Here is a 23,116-nt window from a genome sequence, read left to right on the forward strand (position 1 = left end):
CCTTGGGCTGGGATCAAATGCCTGGACCTCTCGTTTGCGAGAAGCGTGCCGACCACTCACCACAAAAGGCGAAAAGGGGACATATCCGGCCTCACCTTACGCTGTACAAGCACACAGAACAGGCAACGCGTGTAAAGAGTAAACAAAAAAATAAAATAAAAAAAGAGACCTGACATCACCACGAACATATCCGGCCTCAACTTACTCCGTACAGAAACATCACGGCAACATAAAACTGACAGTAATTTCACAGAATTTCTGCAGAGGCGCGATTAGTGTGCTGCTTATACAGCATAAAACCTTTTGACAAAGCTATCATAGCCATAGGGATTATGTAGTCACTTGAGAACATCATGTCTTCAAAACAGCACCTCACATACAAAACGGTCAAAATTTTGCATTCCAAACAGGGCCAAGAGGGGGCGCTAGCCGTTTGATGATACTCGTCAGACTCGGTCATACAGCTCATGTTCAAGCGTTGCTGAGAAGAAACCAAACATAGCAACACCCCGAAACCGAAGGTGCCCTGCACCGTTACAGCAGCATGAAAGATTGCTACCGGATTAACACAGCATGGCGATCCAGGCTAAACAGCCCAGCACAATAATTCTGCGATGCTTTTGGGGGCGCACACAGAATTAGTAGCTGTCAAAATTGAGAGATGGCAAAAAAAATGATGGCAAATGAGTGAGTACCCCTTGTTTCAGTGAGCACTTCATGCATTGATCACGGCTCAGCAAGAGATAAGAACATGGATCATCCACTAACTTCTAAATAAAGGGTGGAGCCGGCAGTGACAGAGACTCGGACCAAAGCTTTAACCAACATGACAAGAAACCACCCAAACGAGGGGCAGTCGACTCTCTGTCTTTCAGTTTCAGTTACCACTACAGGAGCTGGAAACTTCCCAAAGACATTTCTGAGTTAGGACCTAAATCATAAAGGTATACCACTATACCCTGTACGTGGACCAGAAACCCACAATGAATGCTGACGTGGAGAAGACACCATGACAGTCTAACCAACTGTCTGTAAAACTGGCAAAAATCTAGATCCTCTTTTCTTGAGCTTCACATGAATCATCTCTTGAATCCAACTGAGCATGTAGTGGACCTATATCTGGGACTTCTTCAATACCTTCAGCAGGCTGAGGGCAGAAATCTTATAAGATTCCACTATCTCGAAAAACAAAAAAAGGAAGAAAAACATAGATATACAAATACCTGGAGGAATTCTAGAAGGCGCCATAGTAGGTAATTGATGATCATAACTATGCAAAACAGTTTCCCAGCCCAAGATCCACAGGTAAGATATCTACACCATCACAGAGGCACAAATCAATAAATTCATTCCATTTGGGTGTGCAAAAACTGGAGTGTCACTGCAAAAACTGGAGCGATATAATCCACGATTTGAGTAAGACTTAGCTACCCATAGTGAAACTGGAGCAATATCGTCCGCAATTTTACTAAGATTTAGCTACACATACTATAAGTACATTCAGCACAAGAACAGCAGATAATGACAACAAAAGAATTGCTGTAGTCAATAATGAAATGGAAATATCTGCAATATATTGTTTCACGTAAAAATTCTATTGAAGAGACAGTATTGAGTTCTTAACATTTAGTTTCTTGTATTATACTCACCGGGGAAGGCGGTCTAGCAAATTTGTTGTTGATGACTGCATTGCACGATCATAAACAATCTCCGTTCTTTTGGCCACATCGTCCCAACTATAAAGTTTTTTCATCTATGATGCACATTATAAGCAACTGATCAAGACCAAAGAACTTGCGTAACAATCTCCATTAAAATGAAGTTAATGCAAATAAACCCAAGAGCCATGGTCCAATCCTGAGATCAAACAAGCTGTGGAGAGTTGAGATTCACACTCACCCGAAGATGCATAACTTGGGGATCTATGCCAGGTAGCATGTCGATAGCTTTCTTGACAGCTCTTACCATATCTTCTGGAGCAGGCTCTGCAAGTACTATCATGTCATCAGGAAGAACCTGAAAAAAGGAAGAAAGAAGGGTTTGCAGTAAGCTCGAAAACCATCTAACAAATGTTCAGATTTTCATTGAAAGAGAAACTGATAATCAAGTGCAGGACCTCTGGGACACCTCCAACTCTAGTGCTTACTGTCAATAGTCCACAGCTTGCTGCTTCCAGAATGGCAATGCAAAATGCCTCTGTAAGTGAACTAAAAATAAGAAAAGGCAATGTTTCAGTGTTACTGTTGTTATCCATAAAATGGTCACACCTTTGCACTGTGACATGAGAAATTAACTTGTCTATGATCTAGTTTCTCTGTAGCATTATGTTTCAATTGACAAGAAGGTAGGATATGCGAGATAAGAAGGAAGAAACAACTGTACTTTAGTTAGCCCCTGATCCATCTAAAATATATCTAGGACTTTGAAAGAAAACTTCTCTACATTAAATCCTATTCCAAAGTTGTGTTTATGGAGAATGTATTCATATGAGCACTTTTCATAATCTGATAGAAGAATTTAAAAAATCTATTGCAAGTGCAGAAAAGGTATCCCAAATTCAAAATAAAGATATCTGTCCATCAAGAAAGATTATAAACAAGATTTAAATATGAATTAGGATATGATGAAAACTTTAGGAAAATTACCTGTTTAAAAATATATGACCAGATATCAGAACCGACCGCACCTGAGCATGAGGCACAGCTCCTAACATCTCAACTCTATCCTGAAGGGAGAACTTCTCCCTCATCTCTTCGAGTCGCACACGTTTAGGACCATCACCCCCAATAATAAAGCGCACCTGACAAGTCCATAGAGATATTAATTGACAAGAAAAAAACAACCTTACTAAATCCAAAACAGTATATACAATAAAAAAGAATGGCGCAAGATGACTAGATGAAAACAGACAAACACTAATCTCCAGTATAGCTGTACTGCCATACACTTTGTTTAATATGTGCATCGATCAAAATATTTAGTGATTAGGACTGCATAACAAAGGATTCTCCCTTAGTCCGTACATACACAATTAAACATGTGCAACAATCAAAATATTTAATGATTAGCACTCTGCATAAAAAGTCTTCTCCCTTGTCCGTACATACACAATTAAATGGTTATATTAATTTAAGAGTGATGTAGCCAATACTCACCTTTGGAAATAGACGACACACTTCTGGAATGACTTCCACAAGAAGGTCTGCACCTTTTCGATATACTAGTCTACTGATCACAACAATAACTATTTCATCGCAACTTAAGCGCTCGGGTGAGGGAGTAAACATTGCTGTATCAACGGCATTAGGAACCATGAAAACCTTCTCCGGAGATATCCCAGACCTCAAGACAGTATTCTCTTTGCTTGTATGAGAGACACATATTGCCTGATCAATATCTGCAAGAGTAAACTGCAGCACCTTATTCATGTGAATGCTTCCAGCATCAGCAAAACCATAAAGTGAGTGATCTGTGAAGACAACTTTGTACCCCATTGTTCTAGCATGCATCAACGCTTCATGACACAGGGTTGAAAAGGCCTGATGTCCATGCACGACGGAAATCTTCTCTCGAATTATAATTGTCCTTACAATTGGCAATGTCAAAAATAATGTAGGTAGTGTATTCTGCATGAGGAATGGCCTCCATGGTACATAATAAACCTTTAAACCATTTGTGACATATCGTACTCCAGAACGATTTCCATACGCATGTGTCATGACAACAACCTAGGCAATCACATATTGAAATTTCATTCAGTAACTTGCTTAAAACAGTTGTGACAACCTATATATATTAGGTGAAATCTCCTAAGCATGTCCATGTCATCCATTTTGGCAGCAACACAACATACATGTAGCACACTAAAATCTAGTATTCTAGTATTATGCATCAAAATAACTGATAAAAAGGCAGATTCAAGAGCATATGTAACATCCTAAAGAATGGACAAGCAAACAGAGAACAATAGAGTTTGTGCGGAAATTAGGACCTTATGGCCAAGCTTAAGCAGACATTGTGAAAGGTAGTAGATATGGCTTTCCACTCCACCAAAGTTTGGGAAGAAAAAGTCGGAGACCATCAAAATCCTATGCGTTGTTCCTTCCATTGAGTTGGAAAACTGAAACCAAAACAATTTATGACAGCATGATGTAAGCAAAAAAAATTTAATTTCTTATGCGAGGAATTGTATACAATGAGTTGTTTAGTCTCTGCTACATACTGCTTTGGATAAATGATCTTCAGCCTCCTTATGGTAGTCAGGAAAGACACCCAGTATTTTTCCCCTCAAAAATTCAAAAATACCACGCTGTTGTGGAGATTTCTTTTGTTCTGAAAGTAAAAGAAACAAAAAAAAGGAATGATTTAGGAGTGTGTCATGAAATAATCCCAAAAGGCACAGGGCATCATAGGTCAGGACGCATCAAGAAATCGCTAAAGCACATGGATACAGCAAGGAATAGAAACCTGATGCTGCTTGCGTTATGTCAAATGAGCTTGGAAATAGAAATGTTAAATGCGCATTTACATTACATACACGGATCGGTGATGATGCTACTATTTCCTGAAACATCCAAGGACATCAGAACAATACAACATCATGCGTATGTTCGGAAAACAAAAGGAGGAACATTAGTTTTGCTACTTTCTCCATATGTTGGGAGTACGAACACCTGGTTTTCTGTAGCACGCTAGTTCCCAGGTATAGCAATTGAATCCAGTAAGGTTTGCTGGCCATCCTGACACTGCACGGCCCATCCTATAGTTTGAACTAGTTCCAGACACAATAACCGTGAGATTTGCTGGATATGAAAATCCAGAATTCTAGCATGGCGATCAACAGCGCACTTCGCTTTTGAACAAATAACGAATTATGCATTTCCAAATTCCATGCCCTTGTACTAGCATCCTCGAGTTGGGGGCAGGGAACCAACACAGATTGCAGAATGTTAAGCAGTTACCATCGAGTGGCCAGTGCTAGTGATCGAATTCGAGTCAGTGGCGAGCAGCGGGCGCCGGCCTCTGCGCCACTACTACCCGGTGCGCTAGTAACTGAATCAATTGCAGTAAACGATGGACTATGGATGCCGCCGGGTGGGAAGGCGCGTACCGGGCGGAAGGGCGTCGAGGAGGGCGAGGGCGGCGTCGGCGCGGGCGCGGAGTGCGGCGGCCTTCTCGGCAGGGTCCTGGGGGAAGAAGGTGTCCCGGAGCCGGTACAGCTCCTCCGCCGCATCAGCCGCCCGCTCCAGAGGCGTTCTGCTCTCTTCCTCCGGGCCGGAGCCCGCGCCCTCGCCCGCGCCGGTCGGCGGCCTCTGGGCCGACATGGGATCCAAGGCAGGAGAGCGAGAGTGGCGAGGGGGACGGGAAGGCGTCGCGGGAACGGAGATCCAGCACGCGCGGCGAGCAGCGCGGCGGCGCTAGAGAAGGCGACTGAGATGAAATTGAGATTTGGTGACATTCCACGGAGTCGCTGACGTGTGGGACCCATGTTCATGTTGGTGACTCAATGTCACCGAGAATGTCACACTAAAATGTCACTGAATCTGCATTCACTGAGATGATGGGGTTCGTTGGGGAAACGGGACAAAGACCATTCCACATCAGCCAGCTGTTATAAAAGTTCTCAATTCTGGTCACTGAAAAAGTTACTCTCTATATTCGAAAGGGAACATATCACGTGCAAATCAGTTTTTTCATACAAATCCTGCAAATTTTAATTTGGCCTTTTTTACAAACCGTGCAAACATTCAAATTGTTGAGTTTCAAAATAAAAAACCATATGAATAGATTTATCTTAAGAAAAATACTTTCATAAAAATATAAATATATAACATTACGATAAATATTTTTATAAAAATAAAAAGTCAAAATTAAGTTTTAGGTGAGCCCCACATATCAACCGACCCAGCCGACGAGATGCCGCCGCCGCCTTCCCTTCCAGCTCCATCCCCGCCCCGCACTGCCCGCCATGACTCGATCCCAGGCGGACCCCAACCTCCGGTCCACATCTTCCGGCGCCACCACCCCCGTCTTCTCCTCCCTCTCCACCCCCGCCCCGCTGCGCCCAAGCCCAATCCCACGTGGTGGTGCGTCGGTTCCAAGCTGGGTGGGCACGGTGCACCTGCGACGGGGCCCGCCCATGCAAAGGCTGGGCGCGGGCGGCGGAGGATGTTCGGTTCGCGCTCGAGTCCCAAGGGACCAGACGTCTGATGCTGACGTCACCTCGCGCCACCTAGGACGCCACGGGAGTCTCGTGCGGGCCGCCCGCGTTGGGCACCAGCCTCGCCTCGTCAAAATCAGCGAGCTTTGTGCCGCCAGCGACCTCGTCGCGGTCGACGAGCATGTTCTAGCCCTTAACGTCCCCGTGCACCACGCCGGCCTTACCGTGCAAGTACCGCAACACAGCGGCCCCCCTCTGGGAGCACGCCTCGCGCGCCGTGCTCGCCAAGCCTGCTTACCTTCACGGCGGCCTTTGTGGCGGTGACGCCGGGCACCATCTCCATGCACAGGTCCCTCGTGGTTTCCGCTCCGCTGTCCCCGAGGTACGTGAAGCGCATCTAGGCCGATAGATGTTAATGTTAAGTTTCGATGATTAATGACAACCATATGTGGCTAACATATGTTTTGAAGGAAAAATCAATGATTGGTTTAGTCTCATTTGAAATGTGAAAAGAGACCCCTTAATTCGAAACAATCATGCGTGCCAAGAACTCAATTTTAAAGATTAAGGACCTTTCTAGTCTCAAGTGTCACAAGGAGATGAAGGACACTTGATCTGGCTAGGTTTTATAGTTTCTAGTTCTTGACCATACTATTAAGAGGGGTTCTTGAGTTAGTAGCTTGATCAAAATTGAGTTGGCCTTAGAAATCTTGCACACTCGTTCAAAAACAGCTCAAGATAATGAAAAGAAGTCAACACAACACTTGAAAGAAAAAACAATCAAAGTTGAAATCAAATCCAAGTCAATTCAGCTAAAAACGAAGAAAAACTGTAGCACCGGTTTAACTGATGCCTTAGCATCGGTGCATCCGACGCTTGGCGGAAGAACTGATGCCCCTGTCGGCCTATCTTCTCTGGATGCAAGCTAGAATCAAGTCAAGATATCCTGATCACCGGTTGAACTGACGGTCACAAGCAAAGCACCGGTGTATTTGGCATACTATGTTCCAAATAGCATGTTTGGTGGACCTCAACTCGCCTTCAGCACCGATTGAATCGACGCATCAGAAACAATCACCGGTGTAATTGGCATACTATGTTCCAGAGAGCTTGTTTAAGTGGATCAGAGAACTTCTTCAGCACCGATTGGACCGATGCCCCATCGGAGCATGCACCGGTGCAATGATGCAAGCCTGGATACTGTGTCAGAACCCACAACGGCTACTATTTGGACACAGAGAGACCGGTTGAACCGACGCTATCAACTTCAACCCCGTCGGTTCTTCTGGTGGTCCCGATTTTTCTACAGTGGACTTCCAACGGCTATGTGGCCCTCTCCACTCTATATAAGGGCACCCCCTGGCTCATTTATGTAGCCTTTGACGCATTGAATACCTGAGGGCACCCTTGAGAAGAAGAGAGAGTGCTTTGAGCTATGAGATGAAGATCTAGAGCTTGATTGTGTTCCAAACTTGAAGAATTAAACCTTTGCAAGTGTAGCAAGTGTACTTGAACTAGGGCCAACTGAGTGTAGGTCAAGTGAAGGCTTATGAGCTTGTTATTCTTGGTGTTTGACGGCACCTAGACGGCCTTGATGATCGGGAGGTTCTTGGTGAGCTCTTGGAGTTTGTGGGAGCTCCAAGAAGAAAAGCTTGTACACGGTGTGAAGCTCGCCGTTTCGGAGATGGAGAAGGAGCATTCTTAGTAATCACTTGCTCTTTAGTAAAGCAAGGGAGCTACACTCCTTGTGTGGGTGCTCCAACGTGGACTAGGGGGAGCGTCAACTTCTCAATACCACGGAAAAAAATCCGCTTGTCTCGTGTTTCTTGCATTTACATTCAAGCAATTAATTTCGTTTGTTCTTGTTCTTGCTCTTGATTGCTTATAGTTTGACTAGGACAACTTGCATGATAGTGTGATTTCTTGTTTAGGATTTGATCTCGCTAGTGTGCTTTTGTCTAGACAAGATGATTATGTTAGTGTGTTTTCTTATCTAAGGACCCTTTGCTAGTGTGTTCTAACCAATAGGTTTCAAATTTGTAGATTGTGCAATACTAGTCTAGATTAAGAACTTGTTAGAAATTTGAAAAAATCCCAATTGAACCCCCCTTCTTAGGCCTCGATCCTTTCAATGCGCTACGATGTACGGAGAGGCCATGCGCCTCAGGATCCTTATCTAGCACTCCAGCCATGCCAGCGCCGCTGCCGGCACGGCCGCGATCGCCGCGTCCACGGAAATCACCGCGACGGCATGTTTGCACATTGCGTTGAAGATGCTCGCCGGCTTCCACCGCAAGGACCTGGGCCTGAGCTCCTTGCACGCGTGGGGCTCTCACGACCAGCGCTGCTTCTTCGACGAGTTCTTGGCGCTCAAGTCCGCGCCCGCGACAGAGTTCCTGGCCCCGCGGGCGGCGGTGAGAACACACGGTGTTGGGCGCTCCGCGCTCTGCAAATTCCTAGGACCGGTACCTGTCGGTGGTAGCAGCGCACCGCCGCGCATGGCGTGGTTCGCGGACTTGATGTCGGAGATGAGGGAGGGGAGGTTGGGGTCCTCCGGGACCGGGTCATGGTGGGCAGCGCGAGGCGGGGGTGGAACTAGAAGGCAGCGGTGACGGCATTTTGTCGGCTGGGTTGGTTGACATGCGGGGCTCACCTGTAAGAGGGGCAAAGGATATTTTAAAGTGCTATTAGCGGGTGTTCCTTTGAAAGCTAACGACAGTGGCATACAGTGGTCAAAAATTTGATGCAGTGGCTCCTATGGCATTATAACTTTTCTAGTGGTGTACGGGAAATGTGAAACTTTTATAATGGCTCACAAGGAATTGATTCAGAAAATCAACAGAAAGGACAAAATCCAGAGTAGTGCTCAAGGCAATCTCAACCGTTGAAATTATCAACTCCTCGTACAGTTTCAGGACTACCAACTCTGTTCGGCTAGTGAAAAAACTGGCTAATTTCAGGACTACCAACTCTGCGATACCTAAAACAAACTATCCACCGGATACAGTAATGTTCTGTTCTTCACAACTTCATGAGGGCCTGCGGCTTCCTTGCAGAGCTGTCGCCGTCGCATGCGCGCTGCTCCGCGAGAACCATCGGGCGGCCAGCGCGGCCACCGGCCACCCTGCCCCTCTGCGCGGCCCCGACAGCGCAGCTGAGGCTCGTGCAGAACACGACGGTGCTGCCGAAGTCGCATGGCATCCGAGGAGTGCCGGGACGACGTGAAGCTATCGACGCGGAATGCTCGAGAGGTGGCCCGCGCAACCCGTAAGGCTGCTCACGGCCGCACGGCAACCACTCTCGATTTTGGGGTGCCCGCTTTGGGTTTAACGGTGTAGATTGGGTGCGTCCGGCATGAAAAATTCAAGGACATGTTAGATCCACACGCAACAATGGCTAGAAAGAGGCTTCTTCAGAACCGCTTTCACACCATTGTTCTGGCACTAACGAAATCTGTCGAAAATCCACCAAACATAAGTTTTGGGACCAACGGAGTGAATTGGGTCCATCTGTTGTGAAAAATTCAAATGCAAGTCGATCCATGCAATAGTGGTCCAGAACAGGCTCCTAGGCATGATTTTCGCACCGATGTTGCGATGGCAATGAAATCCGCCAAAAATCCACCAAACATGAGTGCTACAACCCATCAAATATGCTATAACAAACAAATGCTAAATATAATATGGAATGATGATGAAGCTAGTGTTGTGGAGATCTACAGCTGATTGGAGGCAGCACGAGGGTTACTCCACTGGGGCATGTGGCCCAGGGCTGTACGTTTTAATAATCTTAATGCTAGGCTGGAGGACCTGCTTGTGGATTTGTGCTTGTCTTTCAAAATCGAACTAACTTGTGAAAATACTGTCAAGGAATTTGGTTCAGGGTTCGAAAATATTTTTCTTCGCACAGGTAGGTTTCTTATAGCCCTGCAATGCAATTCTTTCCTAGCAAAGTTTCCATTTGGCTCAATTCGTGCCAAGAGACCTGCGCTAGCGCACGAGAAATTGCAGGTGCTGATAATTTACAATCATCTTCTGCTCACGTTAATTACTTCCGGAACGATATGCACACCAAGAAAAAGATAGTAAGATGGCACCTTCTTACAGTTCATCAGACACGTAACAAAAATGCTACTTTCTAAACACGCAACAATATTTCTCTTGGAACTCATCCAGAGCAATCCAGCTTGTCGCAAACTCATCCGACAGAATGTACTCAGGATGAGTCCACTGGAAACTCATCCAGAGTACTTTTTAAACAGGCAACTTCACACAATCACCCTTAACAATAGTTGTAAGCTCATAGGAATAGTGCCATGGAGACAAGTTCACAGAAACTAGCATGTTTTAGATAGCGTGCACATGTTTTGTTATGTCTAGACCAACTACACATGTTTTGTCCTGTCAAAGACTGTTGAAATATGCAATGCATACTTGGAACATTCTAGACTATAGTGGAAATCACAAGAAACTAACTTTGCAATACATAAGAATAGATTATGGCAAAGTATGAAGGTTCTAGAAGAGTAGAGAGCATGTATATGAGTCATAGTTGTCATGCTTCATGGTGAAGTGTGGAATGCTCTAGAGAAGAGATGTTTGTATGATAGGATAAAGATGGAGCAAACTCTAGAATTGTAGAAGCGTGTAGAAGGTGGACACATGGCGACACCTTATGAGGCATGAAGTCCTATATACACGGGGTCACTCTCCTCTCCCAAGCCAAGCCAAATAGAAGCCATTTTGAGATGTGGCATAGGTAGCCACCATGGAGAGTTGAGTGACATGGCATTTGATAGCATAAGTAGAGTGTGGTAGGGTAGATACATAAAAAGTATAAGTGTTGTTATGTTGTATCAAGTTTTGTTGTGAATAAAGAAGTTGAGTTCCTTGTAGAGAGTTGGTCTCCCGTGTTAGTGTCAGTGTAAAAGGTCTTCTCGAAGTTGTGTGAGTATAGGAACTATGGAAGAAGTGGTAGGATACTACTTTGTGCCGCTTATAGGAAGTCAGTGCCAAGTTTGGGGTGTTGATTTTTCAATATAACAAATTCAAGAAGAAACACGCTTAAATTTTACTAGACTTTTTCACATCACCTAACCATGCTCCAAGCCAAAAGAGTAGGAAAAAAAACCTACTTGAAGTTCATATGACATCTGAATGAATGCTAATTAAACACACAAGTTTGAGTGCATATTAAATTTGAGCATTAACATAGCCATCTTCTTATTTCCCTGGCACCACACTAATCCTAGTCCATTACAGCATTCCCAAACCGGAACAAGATAAATTTGTGCCTATATTAGTACCCACAGATCACATATATATCGACATCGCATATTCGCATTTCCCTATGCCAGAACTTCAGAAATTAGGGGAGTACCTCCAGATCGGGGTGAGGACGGTGCTCCACTCCGGCCGTGGTCGTCGTCGCAGGGGTGCCGGGCCTCGGAATCACGGGTGCGGAGATGCCCAGAAGCCGTGTCGCGGGCGGGCTGGGGCACGTGCGCCCGACCTGAGCGATTCGGGACCCAGGGGTGGGGCAGCCTCAATGGTGCTGGGTCTAGACGGCGGGGAGGGAGGGCGAGGCCAGGAGCCTGAAGCGGGCGAGGTGATCGGGGGTCCCGGTGTGCCTGGAGACGGAACTGGGGTGAAATGGAGGTCTCCGGCGACCGCTTCGGCGGAGCTCGCCGTCGGCGAGCGGCGCCTCTGAAAAGAATCACCGCATCGGCCAGGCACAAGCGCGGCCCCACTGTGGGTGTAGAAATTGCTCGCAATTACTAGAGCCACACAATGGGCAAAATGGAAGTTATCTTAACCTGAGTGTCAGTATGACGGATTTTTGTGTTCTAAATTTTTTCCTTCCGAATATGAATATCCTCTAGTCATCTAGAAAAAGTAATGTTCAAAATGAATTCTAAAACTTTCTTTTTCACTTCAAATCATTTAACTGATCTTGCAATTTAAACTTTCAGATTAAAATTCTTCTCTTATTATTAGGATTATGGATATTTCTTCAAATATTAAATAAACATATTTCTCTCTTTTTCCCCTCATATCTTTGAAATTGTAAAAGCTCCAATTTTTTTGTTTGAATTCCAATTTTGAAATGCTAGGTGCGAATGCCACGCACCATTTTTAAAAACTCCACTTGATCATAGCACATTCTCTCTTTAATTCGACCTACATTTTGAGTATTGACCACGCAATATTCCCGCTTTTCATCTCATTTCTATAAAACAAATCGCTCATTTTTTTATATATATAAAAAGACATCTAGCCCCACATTCTACACGCTAGACAGCTAGAACCTCACCTTTATCAAAAGGAGCAATTCAAGCAAATTCTAAAGCGCAAACTTAAATACTTTATTGTCCATTTGCAAATGAAATGCGATCAAATTATCCTTGGTAATCCAATGGTTCAAATTCTTTCATACTTGTCTCAGTTTGCCAATCTAATGGATGAGATTGAGCCACACCATAGGGTGGGCAACTTCCTTTGTGCTCATAATGTATTTATTTATAACAAATAAAAAAGGTTTGCAAAAGACAATTTGTTTTTCATAAGGTATCTTGCCCTCATTTCTGTATAAAGAAACAGAGAGATTTTAGTTACCACTACCCATGAGAACTTAGAAGACCTGACCACCATCGGTTCTGCAATCACCAAAGAAACCATAGTCCAGGAATAACGAAGTTGTCTAGGCATAGACCTTTCGATCCAACTTTTGTATGCAAAAGACCAAATAATTTAAATGATTGTAATAATTTATTAACTTTGACATTTCCAAGCACCTAAAGAAAGAAACAGGCGTGGGGAAAACTAGAAAATTTGTGACATGACGACATGACGTATGCAAACTTTGGATCCATACACGGACATAGTATTGAACATTTGAACATGCAGTATCACATGGGCAACATAAATAACAGTATCTTGAACAGATTAACATGGTACCTTGCCTTATCAATATAAAAAAAATTAACCTTGGAATACACAGCATACAATCTTCTCAGAAAAAACAACTAACATAATTGAAAAAAGGGTACTGTATCTAATTAATAAGAATTGCAAAACCAAAGCTTAATTGAATACTTTGCTACATTGCACCAGATAACAGGCTAACAAGTATCACATATCATCTTCAGAAGCACTTGCAGCGCTTAGATCCACGCTAAGATCAACCATCTGGAAAAAGAAAGTTGCTTGAGGATCAGAACATGGAATTAAAGGAAAATGATAGGTGGCATAACACAATTCTGGAAATAAATGTGTTAAAAATATACTATTTCATTATTTTTTAAAGACATCTAGTCCTTATTTCAGTGAATAATAAAGTAAAGCAGAGGAAGGTACCTTCCCAGTTATCTTTGTATAAAGGGAAAGCACATCCATAACAGTGGATTCAAAGTGTGTTGTAGCATCATAACTCTGAAAGGGCAGATTGAGAACAAGTTAAGGAGGTGTAACAACATGCTTATTATTGCTGCAAATACTTACTGTTGAGATGTAACAATTGTCTGATGATGAGTCATTAGTAGGTTCATATCTGTCATATGTGTCAAAAAATAACTCATCCACTGGCCCAAGAAGATCGATCCCAGGCTTCAGTTCTGTCTGTAGATTATCAGTCTCTGCTTGTGCGGACACGAATGCAATGAACTTCCCCTTTGATGCGACGTTATGAGAGTAGGAGCAACAGAAAACATACCTGGCATACAAACAAGGACATTGTTTTATCAGAAACAAAATGAAAGGTGAAAGAAATATGTCAAGGTGAAACAACCAACTAGTGGATTCAAGTTGGAGGCAACATAAGAAATACTTGCATGTCTGATTTACGGCCAAGCTGCTTCTGTGGTAGTATAATCTGAACTGAGTGCGATTCAGCAGTATTTGGAATGGGATGACTCATGATAGCAATTGCCCGAAAAACTTTTCCAACTTTTTTGACCTGGTAACAAAGTATACAATTATCAATTATTTACATCATTTCCTCAGCAATTCGGTGTTTCTAACAACTATTAAGTTTTACTAGGGTTATATAATGTTTTCTCATATATCATACACAAATGATTTATAACCAGAACGTACTAAGTCAATGTACTGTGATCTATTTTGTGTCACCATTAATAATTAGCATCTTTGTTTCAGAAAATTTAAAAAGGGTAAGCTACAATGAACAGAAATAAACAACAGGAAGTTTTTTTATTTACCTTGTCAGGTAGGTAGGATGGATCACAGACAACCTTTTTGCATTTGGCAGTCTCTCCTTCTGATGTAACACCACAGACTTTACCTTCGGAGTCAAATTCGACCTGAATTATTAATATATTACATTATAAGTCACATATCTACCAGCTATCTATGGAAGTAGCAAATAATAATTGCATATATAATTGATGGGATGTGAAAAGCCATATGTAGCGCCTTGCTTGAAGTTATACGAAATCATGTACTGAGATTTCTACTCTGCCCTGTAACTATTGTTTATCACAAGCACCTTTGCAGAGCATTTTTGTACCGGACTAGATTTTTCTTCATAATACTTATGAATCATCAATATGGTCACATTTATCTTGGCTGGTGCTTCTGTAGAAATAGTTTGCTGATTCCAAACTATTCCATCTACTTAAAAAATTAAAGAACATGTAGCATGAACCCAATACTCTTCAGATTCATTCTTATGACCTTAAACTCCTCTGGCTTACATGAAAGCTTTCCCTCTTCTTTGACATAGTCATTATGGCGCAGCGTTCACTATAGAACAGTGAGGGAAATGCTAATAGTTATAACACACATTCATACCTTGCACTCTGGTTTATTCAGCATATAGGTGCCTCCATAGACAGCACTCAGTCGAGCAAAACCCTGTATGAAATAAATGGAAAAAAATCACATAACCATGATAAAAAAATGATAGAATCAGATGAACAATGTATTGAGTATTGACCTGTGGAAGCTCTCCTAAGCCATACAAGGGATAAATATATGGTGATCCTCCTTGAAAACGAGCCACCGATTCTGCATAAAGCTGCAATATTTTAAACAAGTGTAAGATAAGAAGAAAAAAGTGAAAGTGATGAGACAAACTAACGCCACATATCAACAACTACAGCATTAACTAAAAGGTTACAGAGCCTTATAGTCCTGTGAAGATGGGGTAGGCTAACGATGATACCAACAATAACCACCAATAAAGAGGAATACTAAAACTTTACTGGAAAAGGTAATATAGTAGTTATAATAATTAAAAGGGTTCAAGCCTAGGCCATGGTTCCAGAACATGGATTGCGGACCTTCACTATTTATTGTTTCAAGTTGCTATTTACTGCCAAATGGCTTCCGCGAATCCCTGCCTCTCCTTGCAATAATAATGCAAATAATATGGTGTTAAAAAATATCTATTATTTATTTTCCATCTTTACAGCCTCATGTACTCAATTCTCTAATCAAACTTTTAGCTAAACTGAGCCTAGGGTTCAGTTCAGCATAATGGTTTTATATCAGTCTGTAATTGGTCAACACGATCATTGAAACAAAAGGCTCCCATACATGGTGCCCTAAGCTAAATTTTCAAAATTATAAATCTTTATGGGATATTTTTGTCTTTGGGAATAAGACTTGCCTTCATCCGCTTTACAGTGTCAAGTGCAGGTTCTGAAAGGTAGTTGTCATCTCTATGAAGAGCCACAGCATGACCGATGAAGTCTATAGTGTTATCATCCAAACCATATTTTCTGGAAAACAAATTAGAACGAGGAATGTCAATAGACTGAATCTTTTCTGAAGTTAGATTAGAATTGTAACGGCACACTAGAATTCAAGTCCGGAACTTGGATAAATCTATTTCAAGACATAGGCATATAAATCAGAACAATCCAGAAGAAAGAATTACATGCTGCAATATAATCGTTTATTCGAAAGCTTCTTTGCATATGGCCGTCAGATAATGCAGTTTGTGACAATAAAAACACTATAGATCAGCAGACAGAAATAGCCTTTTTTCGATCTCAATGAAGCAGAGTACTAATTATTCATGTTCATTGACAGATATTGATTTTCTGAATCCAAATGGTATTGTCGATGTGGTCTGCCCACTTGTAGGTCTTAAAATAAAACATCATGTTGTGGCTCTGATGGACAGAGCATATCAATAAAACGTTTGAGGCTTCAGTAATTGCAGATAACGAAACAAACAAAACTATATAATATAATGTCCTGAAGCATGTACAATGGCACTCGTGTATTTTATTATCCAGAATGGTGTCAGCAAATATCAGAACTTGTAAAGCATATATTATATTATTTGTAAAAATATCAAGGTTTCACATAACTATTTCCTGGTTCTGAAGAAGTGGTATTGTAGACACTACATGAAATATCTGGAGGTACAATGTAGAACAAACATGTGTGGAACACAAAATAGAAATTGTGTAAGCAAATACTGAATTGCATTGTATAGTAAATAAAAAGTGTTCCAAGGCAAGGAAGTAAAATGGGTACCCACGAGATAAGTTGTTTAGTAGTTAGTTTTGTAAGGTCATAACCCTTATGAGTGCTTGGGTCATTTTCCTTATAATCTTGGACATAAAGGAAGAATTTCCCTGCTCGTCGCTTCTCAAACAATCCCATCAGTGGAGACTTGAGAGCTTCCATATCAGTAGAAGGAACCTTGTGAATCTGGAGCACAACATAATTGATAAACACGCGTCCTAAATGGTGAAAATATTTATAAGATGGAGTGAGTGCACTTTTATGAGGAAGTGGAATTCAACCTTTCCCTTGTTGAAGACGTAGCTTCCATCCACAGCTTTGAAGGACAAGTACTTGGTGACACCAGTGTGAATGAGTACACGGACCAGAGCACCATTTGCCATCATAAACTAGCCAGAATAGAATTATTATATGTCAGAATGTGGACTTATATGGAGCAAACTTGTAAACTATTCATGTTTCTATTTTTATTCATTAAAGTACTCCCTTTGTTATAATGTTACCCAGAGAGTGAAAAATCAAATGATGGCCATAAAAACAAGTCCATCATAAACTAATCAGAATGCCATTACATTTCGTGATAATATGGCTTTATAGAGAAATCTTGTAAAGCGCTCATGTCTTTATATTTCATTGATAAGCCTAGGCACTGTCTGGCATTACATTATATAAATAAATAAACTTTTGCTATTAGTTCTTTATGGCATGTTTCAGGACTAATGACAAGCAGCGATCATGTTAAACCATATAAAAGACGTCCATGTTTATCATATTTTCACAATGTACGTCTTTATGTGTCCATCAGTAATACAAATTCATGGTGGGAGTACCAACATAAACATTCAATAATTTCCACATGCCATGCGTCTCTCTCATCCCAGTAATGTCATGAATATCGATCTCAGTCCAGTCTATTATGAACAAAGCGATATAAGGAAATAAATATAGCAAATTGGGAAAGATCAGACCTTTGGAACCATGTCGACATTGTAGTCTCTGCTAGCTCCTATCTGTGCAGGGGGTGTTTCGTCGCCCTTGAACCTTTTCCAGAGCTGCAGATGGCAATTATTGATTTAATTTACAATGCAGTTTCAGTAAGTCCCATTTGAATATTTATCAATAATAAAAACGTGCATATTTATCAATAATAAAAACATGGGCAAATTAAAGTAATCTGTATGGTTTATCGTCAGGATTTTTCCATACATGTGGGTGAGTCGATCTCATGGATGACTGACTGATCACCATCGTTCACAAACTCGAAAATTATTGTGGTTGTGGGGTACTCTCCAAATTCCAAAATATATATCGTGGACAGAGATCGAGCAGAGCACATGCTATTCACCTGATTGAGGTTGAGCGATGTGGAGTCTCCACCGTAGTAGTCATTCCTGTCCATATGCAGCACCTGATGACACGCAGAATCGCAGATTCAGGATCAATCGACAGAGAGTAAATCGGCGAGCCGGCCAGAAAGGTCCGATCCAGAGAAACAAACAAATGGTTCGGTCAGTCGCACGCCTGTTTATTTTTTGCGAGAATTATTTGCGTCCCAGTAAAGTGTGCCCCCGATTCATTCAAATTAAGCAACGGGAAATGAACGAAGAACAAGGTCGCCGCCGTTCCTCGATCGATGCCGCGATGGGGATCGATCTAGCTCGGGCGATCCGGCCACGCGATGGATCCCCGGAGGACGGGGGGAGAGCGAGGACGCCGGCGCCGCACGTACCTTGAGGCGGTCGACGGAGAGGAGGCCGCTGAGGATGCACTCCTTGAGCCCCGTCCCCAGCACGATGACGTCGTACTCGACGTCCATGGCGGCGTCGATCGGATCGCCCGGCGGGCGAAGAGCGATCGGTGGAGAGAGAGAGAGAGAGAGGGGGCCTGGCCCGGGAGGGATCGGAGGAAAGTGTGGATCTCCAACGGCTCGAGAGGGGAGAGGTTTGGGTTGGGGGATGAGAATGAGGTGAGAAGAGTCCGCGCGGGCGGGCGGAGTGGGGGGAAAGGAAACGAGTGAGGACAGCAGTTGTTCGCACTTCTTGCTTTGACTCAGCCGGGCACACCCGGGCGCTCCTACCTACCTTCCGGCCCACCACAGCCCACATAGAACAGAGCGGCCCACAAATCCGCGCACGCAAAGCCCAACTAGAAGAAGCAGTACTGGAAACTTTTGGCCCAAAATCTGTGGCATGGCTATGGCCGTGCAGGTGAGCTTCTATTTCTTCTCCAGGATTTTTAGCCGTTTCTTTCTTCCCTTGGGGCAGAGCGAGCATAGAACAGCGCTCCATTTGTTTGGGAGTGAAGGAGGACGACACCTGCTGCGCGCGCGTCCGCTTTCCCCCGCGTCAAGCACACGCAGGATGAATCTCGGGCCAACATCAGTTTCACACAGCGTGAAAGAAACGCAAGATCGGTGCAGGGCGGGACGCGACAGGTGCCGGGCATCCATCAGTAAACAGTAGCAGAGGCCTCTGCAGGCTTGGAAATCTTCGAGCGATATAGATCTACATATTGATGAAAAGCTCCCATTGGGAGTGGCCTTGTATGTTTGATGGTGGCACCATCTTGGTTGCCCATAGCTACTGTTCATGTGACCCACCGTGAGTGGCAGACAGCGGCATAAAGCGGAGAGGAAATAAAGCATCGGGTGAGATGCATGATGAGCTAGCGAAGAAGAAAATGCCAAAATATTCGAGCATAGGAATGGGAGGCAAAAGGATATGTGGGGCCGCAATGCTGTCCGCCCTCGCGAGTTGTTCCTCGACCGTTTGTGTGGCTGAACAGGGAATGAGTGATGTAGTCCGCTTCATGCCAAGTTTGCTCTGATTACACAGCACCAACTGCTTGTTCAGATGTGCTTCTTGTTCGAAGCTGGCTTCAAAAACAGGGGATGCTGCTTTGGAGTCTAATTGATAGCACCATTAAAAAGCTTGAGACTCATTTTGCAAAGTGGAGGGAGAACTATTTGATTAAACCAGAACTCGTACTATTGTTTGTCAGGTCATTCGGATGAGATGACCATGGCCAGGGCCATTGCCCATTTGGTAGGAGACTAGGAGTTATCTGATTTACATTTTGGCTGAGAATAAGTGGAGCCTTCGAAGGAATGGTAGCTTCCAAGTTGTTTATCTTGCTCATTTTCTTTATTGTAGTTTATTCCTTCTTAGCCAGAGAATTCTTCCGTCCATGATTCCATTTGGTTCCATTGGATGTCTGATGGGTTTAATGGGCCCATCCTCATGCCCAACATGCAAGAATTGTGTGTAGTCTTGCGTTATAAAGTTTGCAGCATTATTTGAAAAGATTTATGATGTCTTTGGTCCGCGTTCATGCCACCTCATACTCTCATACAGAGTCATTCAATCGTAGTATTCAAAGTTTCAATCTACCTCTTCTAGAATTGCGCACTCACACTACAGCTCCATATATGGAGGATGCTATTTGCAGGATATTGCTGACTGGACATGCACACTATATCTTAGTTGTCATTGGTACGCCATCTCCAACAGTTTTGACTGCTGATGTTCTTTTGCACCTGCCCAATGGTTACATGCACAACATGAACCTAAAAATGATGTCCTGTGTAGCTAGTACTGTAGGCTTGATCATGATAAAGGTCCCTGCTTGATGCTTTTTTCCACGTGGCAGTTTTCATAAACATGGCCTACATGAGGATCTGTGTAGTAATGAGTGCTAGAATGGTTAGATGGATCATAATGCCTTAAGCTTCTGAATCTCTCTTTCTTCTATGCTATTTTGATGGTAGCACCATCTTTGTTGCTCATAACTACAGTTCATTAATTTAACCGACCATCATCGTAGTAGAGAGCAACATAAAACAGAGAAGAAAGCATCTGATGAGACGTGCCAGCGAAGAAGAAACTACCAAAATATTCTTGCATAGGACGGGAGGAGAGGATGCCGGTGCCGCACGTACCTTGAGGCGGTCGACGGAGAGGAGGCCGCTGAGGATGCGCTCCTTGAGCCCTGTCCCCAGCACGATGACGTCGTACTCGACGTCCATGGCGGCGGTGATCGGATCGCCTGGCGGGCGAAGAGCGATCGGTGGAGAGAGAGAGGGAGGGTTCGAGGAAACTGTGGATCTCCAACGGCTCGACTGCTCAAGAGGAAGGGCGGAGTGGGAGGAAAGGAGACGACGGCAGTTGTTCGTGTTTTTTTAATTACACAGTACAACTCAGATACTCACAACACACGCACACTCACACCCCTATGAATACACGTACGCAAACCCTACTCCTATGAGTATCTTCGAAGACTGAACCGGCAAATCTTGCTTGACTCAATCGCCCCTCTCCACCTTTCCTCCCCACCATGGCCCACACAGAACTGAATTCGCGCACACAAAGCCCAACCAGATGAAGCAGCAGTAGAAACTACTTGTGGCCCAAAATCAGTGGCATGGCCATAGGTCGTCAAGGTGAGTTTCTATTTCTTTTCCAGTTTTTATATATTTAGTCGTTTCTTTCTTCCCTTGGATAATATAAATATTGATGAAAGACTCCCATTGGAAGTGGCCTTGTATCTTTGTTGCCCATAACTATGGCTCATTTGACCCACCATCATCATAGCAGAGAGCAACATAAAAGCAGAGAACAAAGCATCGGGCGGGTGAGACGAGATGCGCCGGCGATGAAGAAAATACCAAAATATTATAGCGTAGGAATAGGAATGAGAGGCAAAAGGATATATGGGATCGCGTTTACATATTTGCTCCCGATTCGTTCCTGAACATCCTGTGTGGCTGAACAGGGAATGAGTGATGTAGCCCCCGTCAGGCCAAGTTGGCTTCAATCATAGAGCACCACCCTCTTGTTCGAATCCGCTTCTGTGAGCAACAACTGTACATCGCTTGAGGCAATACATCACCTGAAGCGCGATTATATTAGCTAGATGGGCCTGCTATACAGGGCCCTTTATTATTGCATCACCGAATAGGGGAGAGAGGAGTGGTAGTAACATATCACCCACATGCAAACAAGTTTGAAAAAAATTTCCATAAACCCAGAGCAATTATTCAAATTAAATTCTGATTGCACCATTATATTTCTTGCGTCAAGATCGTCTTCAAAACACATTTGCCTATATTTGGAGAATTTATTTTTTGAATATTTCTTTTTATAAAGGTACCGTGAACAAATGCATATCTCTCTTTTTAAAGTTGTATCATGTGGGCCCTATTTAAATAATAATGAAACTCTTATTGGAAGTGACCTTATATATGTGTTCGATAGTAGCACCATCTTTCTTCCTCGTAGGGCTGTTCATTTGTCCCACCATCCTAGCAGAGACAGCAACATAAAACGGAGAAGAAATCATCGGGTGTGATGCGCTAGCGACGAAGAAAATACCAAAGTATTTCTCGTATAGATAGGAATGGAAGGCAAAAGGATATATGTTATCACATTACTCTACTCCCCCGCGAGTCGTCCTCAGATATCTGGTGCGTTTTGAAGAGGGAACAGTGATGCAATCCCCATCAGGCCAAGTTTCAAAGGATAGAGCACCGGTTTCTATTTCCAATCCGGTTCCTGCCCCGTCGCAGTGATCTAGGCCAACGCTGTTGCATGCCAGTACCAGCAAGATCACTGTATGAGAGGGCAGCGGTGCACATGTTCTCCATTCTGCATATAGGAATAGAAGAGTCAGAGTGGCTTGATCGGTCGATCGTTTTGCATACTTTTTTCTCTATATATATACTTTCAGATCTGTTTCTCTGTTTTTTTTTATCAAAAGCGCACAATAGGAGTCCTGAAGGAAAAAGCAGCTCGGCATTGACTGATAACATGCATAACTAGAAGTTGAAGACAATTCCCTTTTTTTGTCAATCACGGTTTTTTTATCCAGATTTGACACATCATCAAATTCATATTAAAAAATAGTTTCTAAAAGTATACTTTTGTATCACATAAGACAAATACTAAATGAGAAATTTTTATTCAAAGATTTGTCTGAACAAAAAATCCATCTTGTGAATGTAAAGGAGGGAGTACTTTATGTAAGTGTATGAAACATAATTGACTACCTAGTAATCTCTCTTCGTCATAGAAGAAATACGTACGTGAGAACAAAATTGAACTGTGAGCATAATAAGTGGGAGCATTGGTATATATGTACAATCTGACATAGGGTTGAAAGCCACTAGTTTTGATGCCACCACAAAATTAAACTACGTTATGCCAGTGGCAAACTATGACGATTTATCCATTACCACAATCTGAAATTTGACACCAACCAAAAATAACTAGTGTATGACTCGACTCTACAAGTGTACCGTCTTGCTTACCCATTAGGTGCTTCAATTCGCCATCACAAGAAGAAAGAGCAACATATAAATGGGCACACACGGAAGAGATGGTGATATGAGGCAGTGAAGGAGAAAATATTATAAAATGTTCTCATATTGGAATGGAAGGTAGAAGGAAATCTGCTATCGCAATGT

The 23,116-nt window shown here is 43.0% G+C and overlaps 2 protein-coding genes across 5 annotated transcripts; both read right to left on the bottom strand.

The window, feature by feature from the left end:
• Window positions 1-228: 228 nt before the first annotated feature.
• Window positions 229-5,474, bottom strand: LOC120667977 (phosphatidylinositol N-acetylglucosaminyltransferase subunit A-like). Of its 3 annotated transcripts, XM_039947952.1 has the most exons (11): window positions 5,111-5,467; window positions 4,223-4,332; window positions 3,992-4,120; window positions 3,156-3,728; window positions 2,646-2,800; window positions 2,117-2,207; window positions 1,900-2,016; window positions 1,650-1,753; window positions 1,224-1,314; window positions 1,083-1,147; window positions 229-474 (listed from the first exon to the last, which is right to left on the bottom strand). In XM_039947952.1, exons 1-11 carry the CDS (start codon window positions 5,322-5,324, stop codon window positions 447-449), a joined length of 1,677 nt encoding a protein of 558 aa, XP_039803886.1. In that variant the 5' UTR covers window positions 5,325-5,467; the 3' UTR covers window positions 229-446. The 3 variants fall into 3 exon arrangements, with proteins under 3 accessions (XP_039803886.1, XP_039803880.1, XP_039803893.1); XM_039947946.1 differs by lacking the exon at window positions 229-474 and having other exon boundaries at window positions 675-1,147; window positions 5,111-5,474; XM_039947959.1 differs by lacking the exons at window positions 229-474; window positions 5,111-5,467 and adding an exon at window positions 4,468-5,070 and having other exon boundaries at window positions 675-1,147.
• Window positions 5,475-13,040: 7,566 nt separating this feature from the next.
• LOC120668006 (guanosine nucleotide diphosphate dissociation inhibitor 2-like) lies at window positions 13,041-20,771 on the bottom strand. 2 transcript variants are annotated; one of them, XM_039947979.1, is made up of 13 exons: window positions 20,594-20,771; window positions 18,002-18,064; window positions 17,625-17,708; window positions 16,938-17,045; window positions 16,670-16,842; window positions 15,788-15,899; window positions 15,113-15,193; window positions 14,968-15,030; window positions 14,376-14,477; window positions 13,989-14,113; window positions 13,660-13,870; window positions 13,516-13,590; window positions 13,041-13,347 (listed from the first exon to the last, which is right to left on the bottom strand). In XM_039947979.1, exons 1-13 carry the CDS (start codon window positions 20,678-20,680, stop codon window positions 13,291-13,293), a joined length of 1,341 nt encoding a protein of 446 aa, XP_039803913.1. In that variant the 5' UTR covers window positions 20,681-20,771; the 3' UTR covers window positions 13,041-13,290. The 2 variants fall into 2 exon arrangements, with proteins under 2 accessions (XP_039803913.1, XP_039803907.1); XM_039947973.1 differs by lacking the exon at window positions 20,594-20,771 and adding an exon at window positions 18,386-18,651.
• Between the last annotated feature and the right edge of the window lie 2,345 nt (window positions 20,772-23,116).

This window comes from Panicum virgatum, chromosome 2K, assembly GCF_016808335.1.
Source record: "Panicum virgatum strain AP13 chromosome 2K, P.virgatum_v5, whole genome shotgun sequence".
In the NCBI taxonomy this organism is placed as follows: Eukaryota; Viridiplantae; Streptophyta; class Magnoliopsida; order Poales; family Poaceae; genus Panicum; species Panicum virgatum.

Coding starts and splice junctions, on each gene's coding strand:
- LOC120667977 (XM_039947946.1), bottom strand. CDS start 5,324: ATGTCGGCCCAGAGGCCGCCGACCGGCGCGGGCGAGGGCGCGGGCTCC. Junction 3,729..3,991: donor TGCTTAAGCTTGGCCATAAG/GTCCTAATTTCC, acceptor GTGATTGCCTAG/GTTGTTGTCATGACACATGC. Junction 2,208..2,645: donor GGTCATATATTTTTAAACAG/GTAATTTTCCTA, acceptor TCTTATTTTTAG/TTCACTTACAGAGGCATTTT.
- LOC120668006 (XM_039947979.1), bottom strand. CDS start 20,680: ATGGACGTCGAGTACGACGTCATCGTGCTGGGGACAGGGCTCAAGGAG. Junction 18,065..20,593: donor TCTCCGTCGACCGCCTCAAG/GTACGTGCGGCA, acceptor GCGTGTCATCAG/GTGCTGCATATGGACAGGAA. Junction 15,031..15,112: donor GCTTAGGAGAGCTTCCACAG/GTCAATACTCAA, acceptor TATTTCATACAG/GGTTTTGCTCGACTGAGTGC.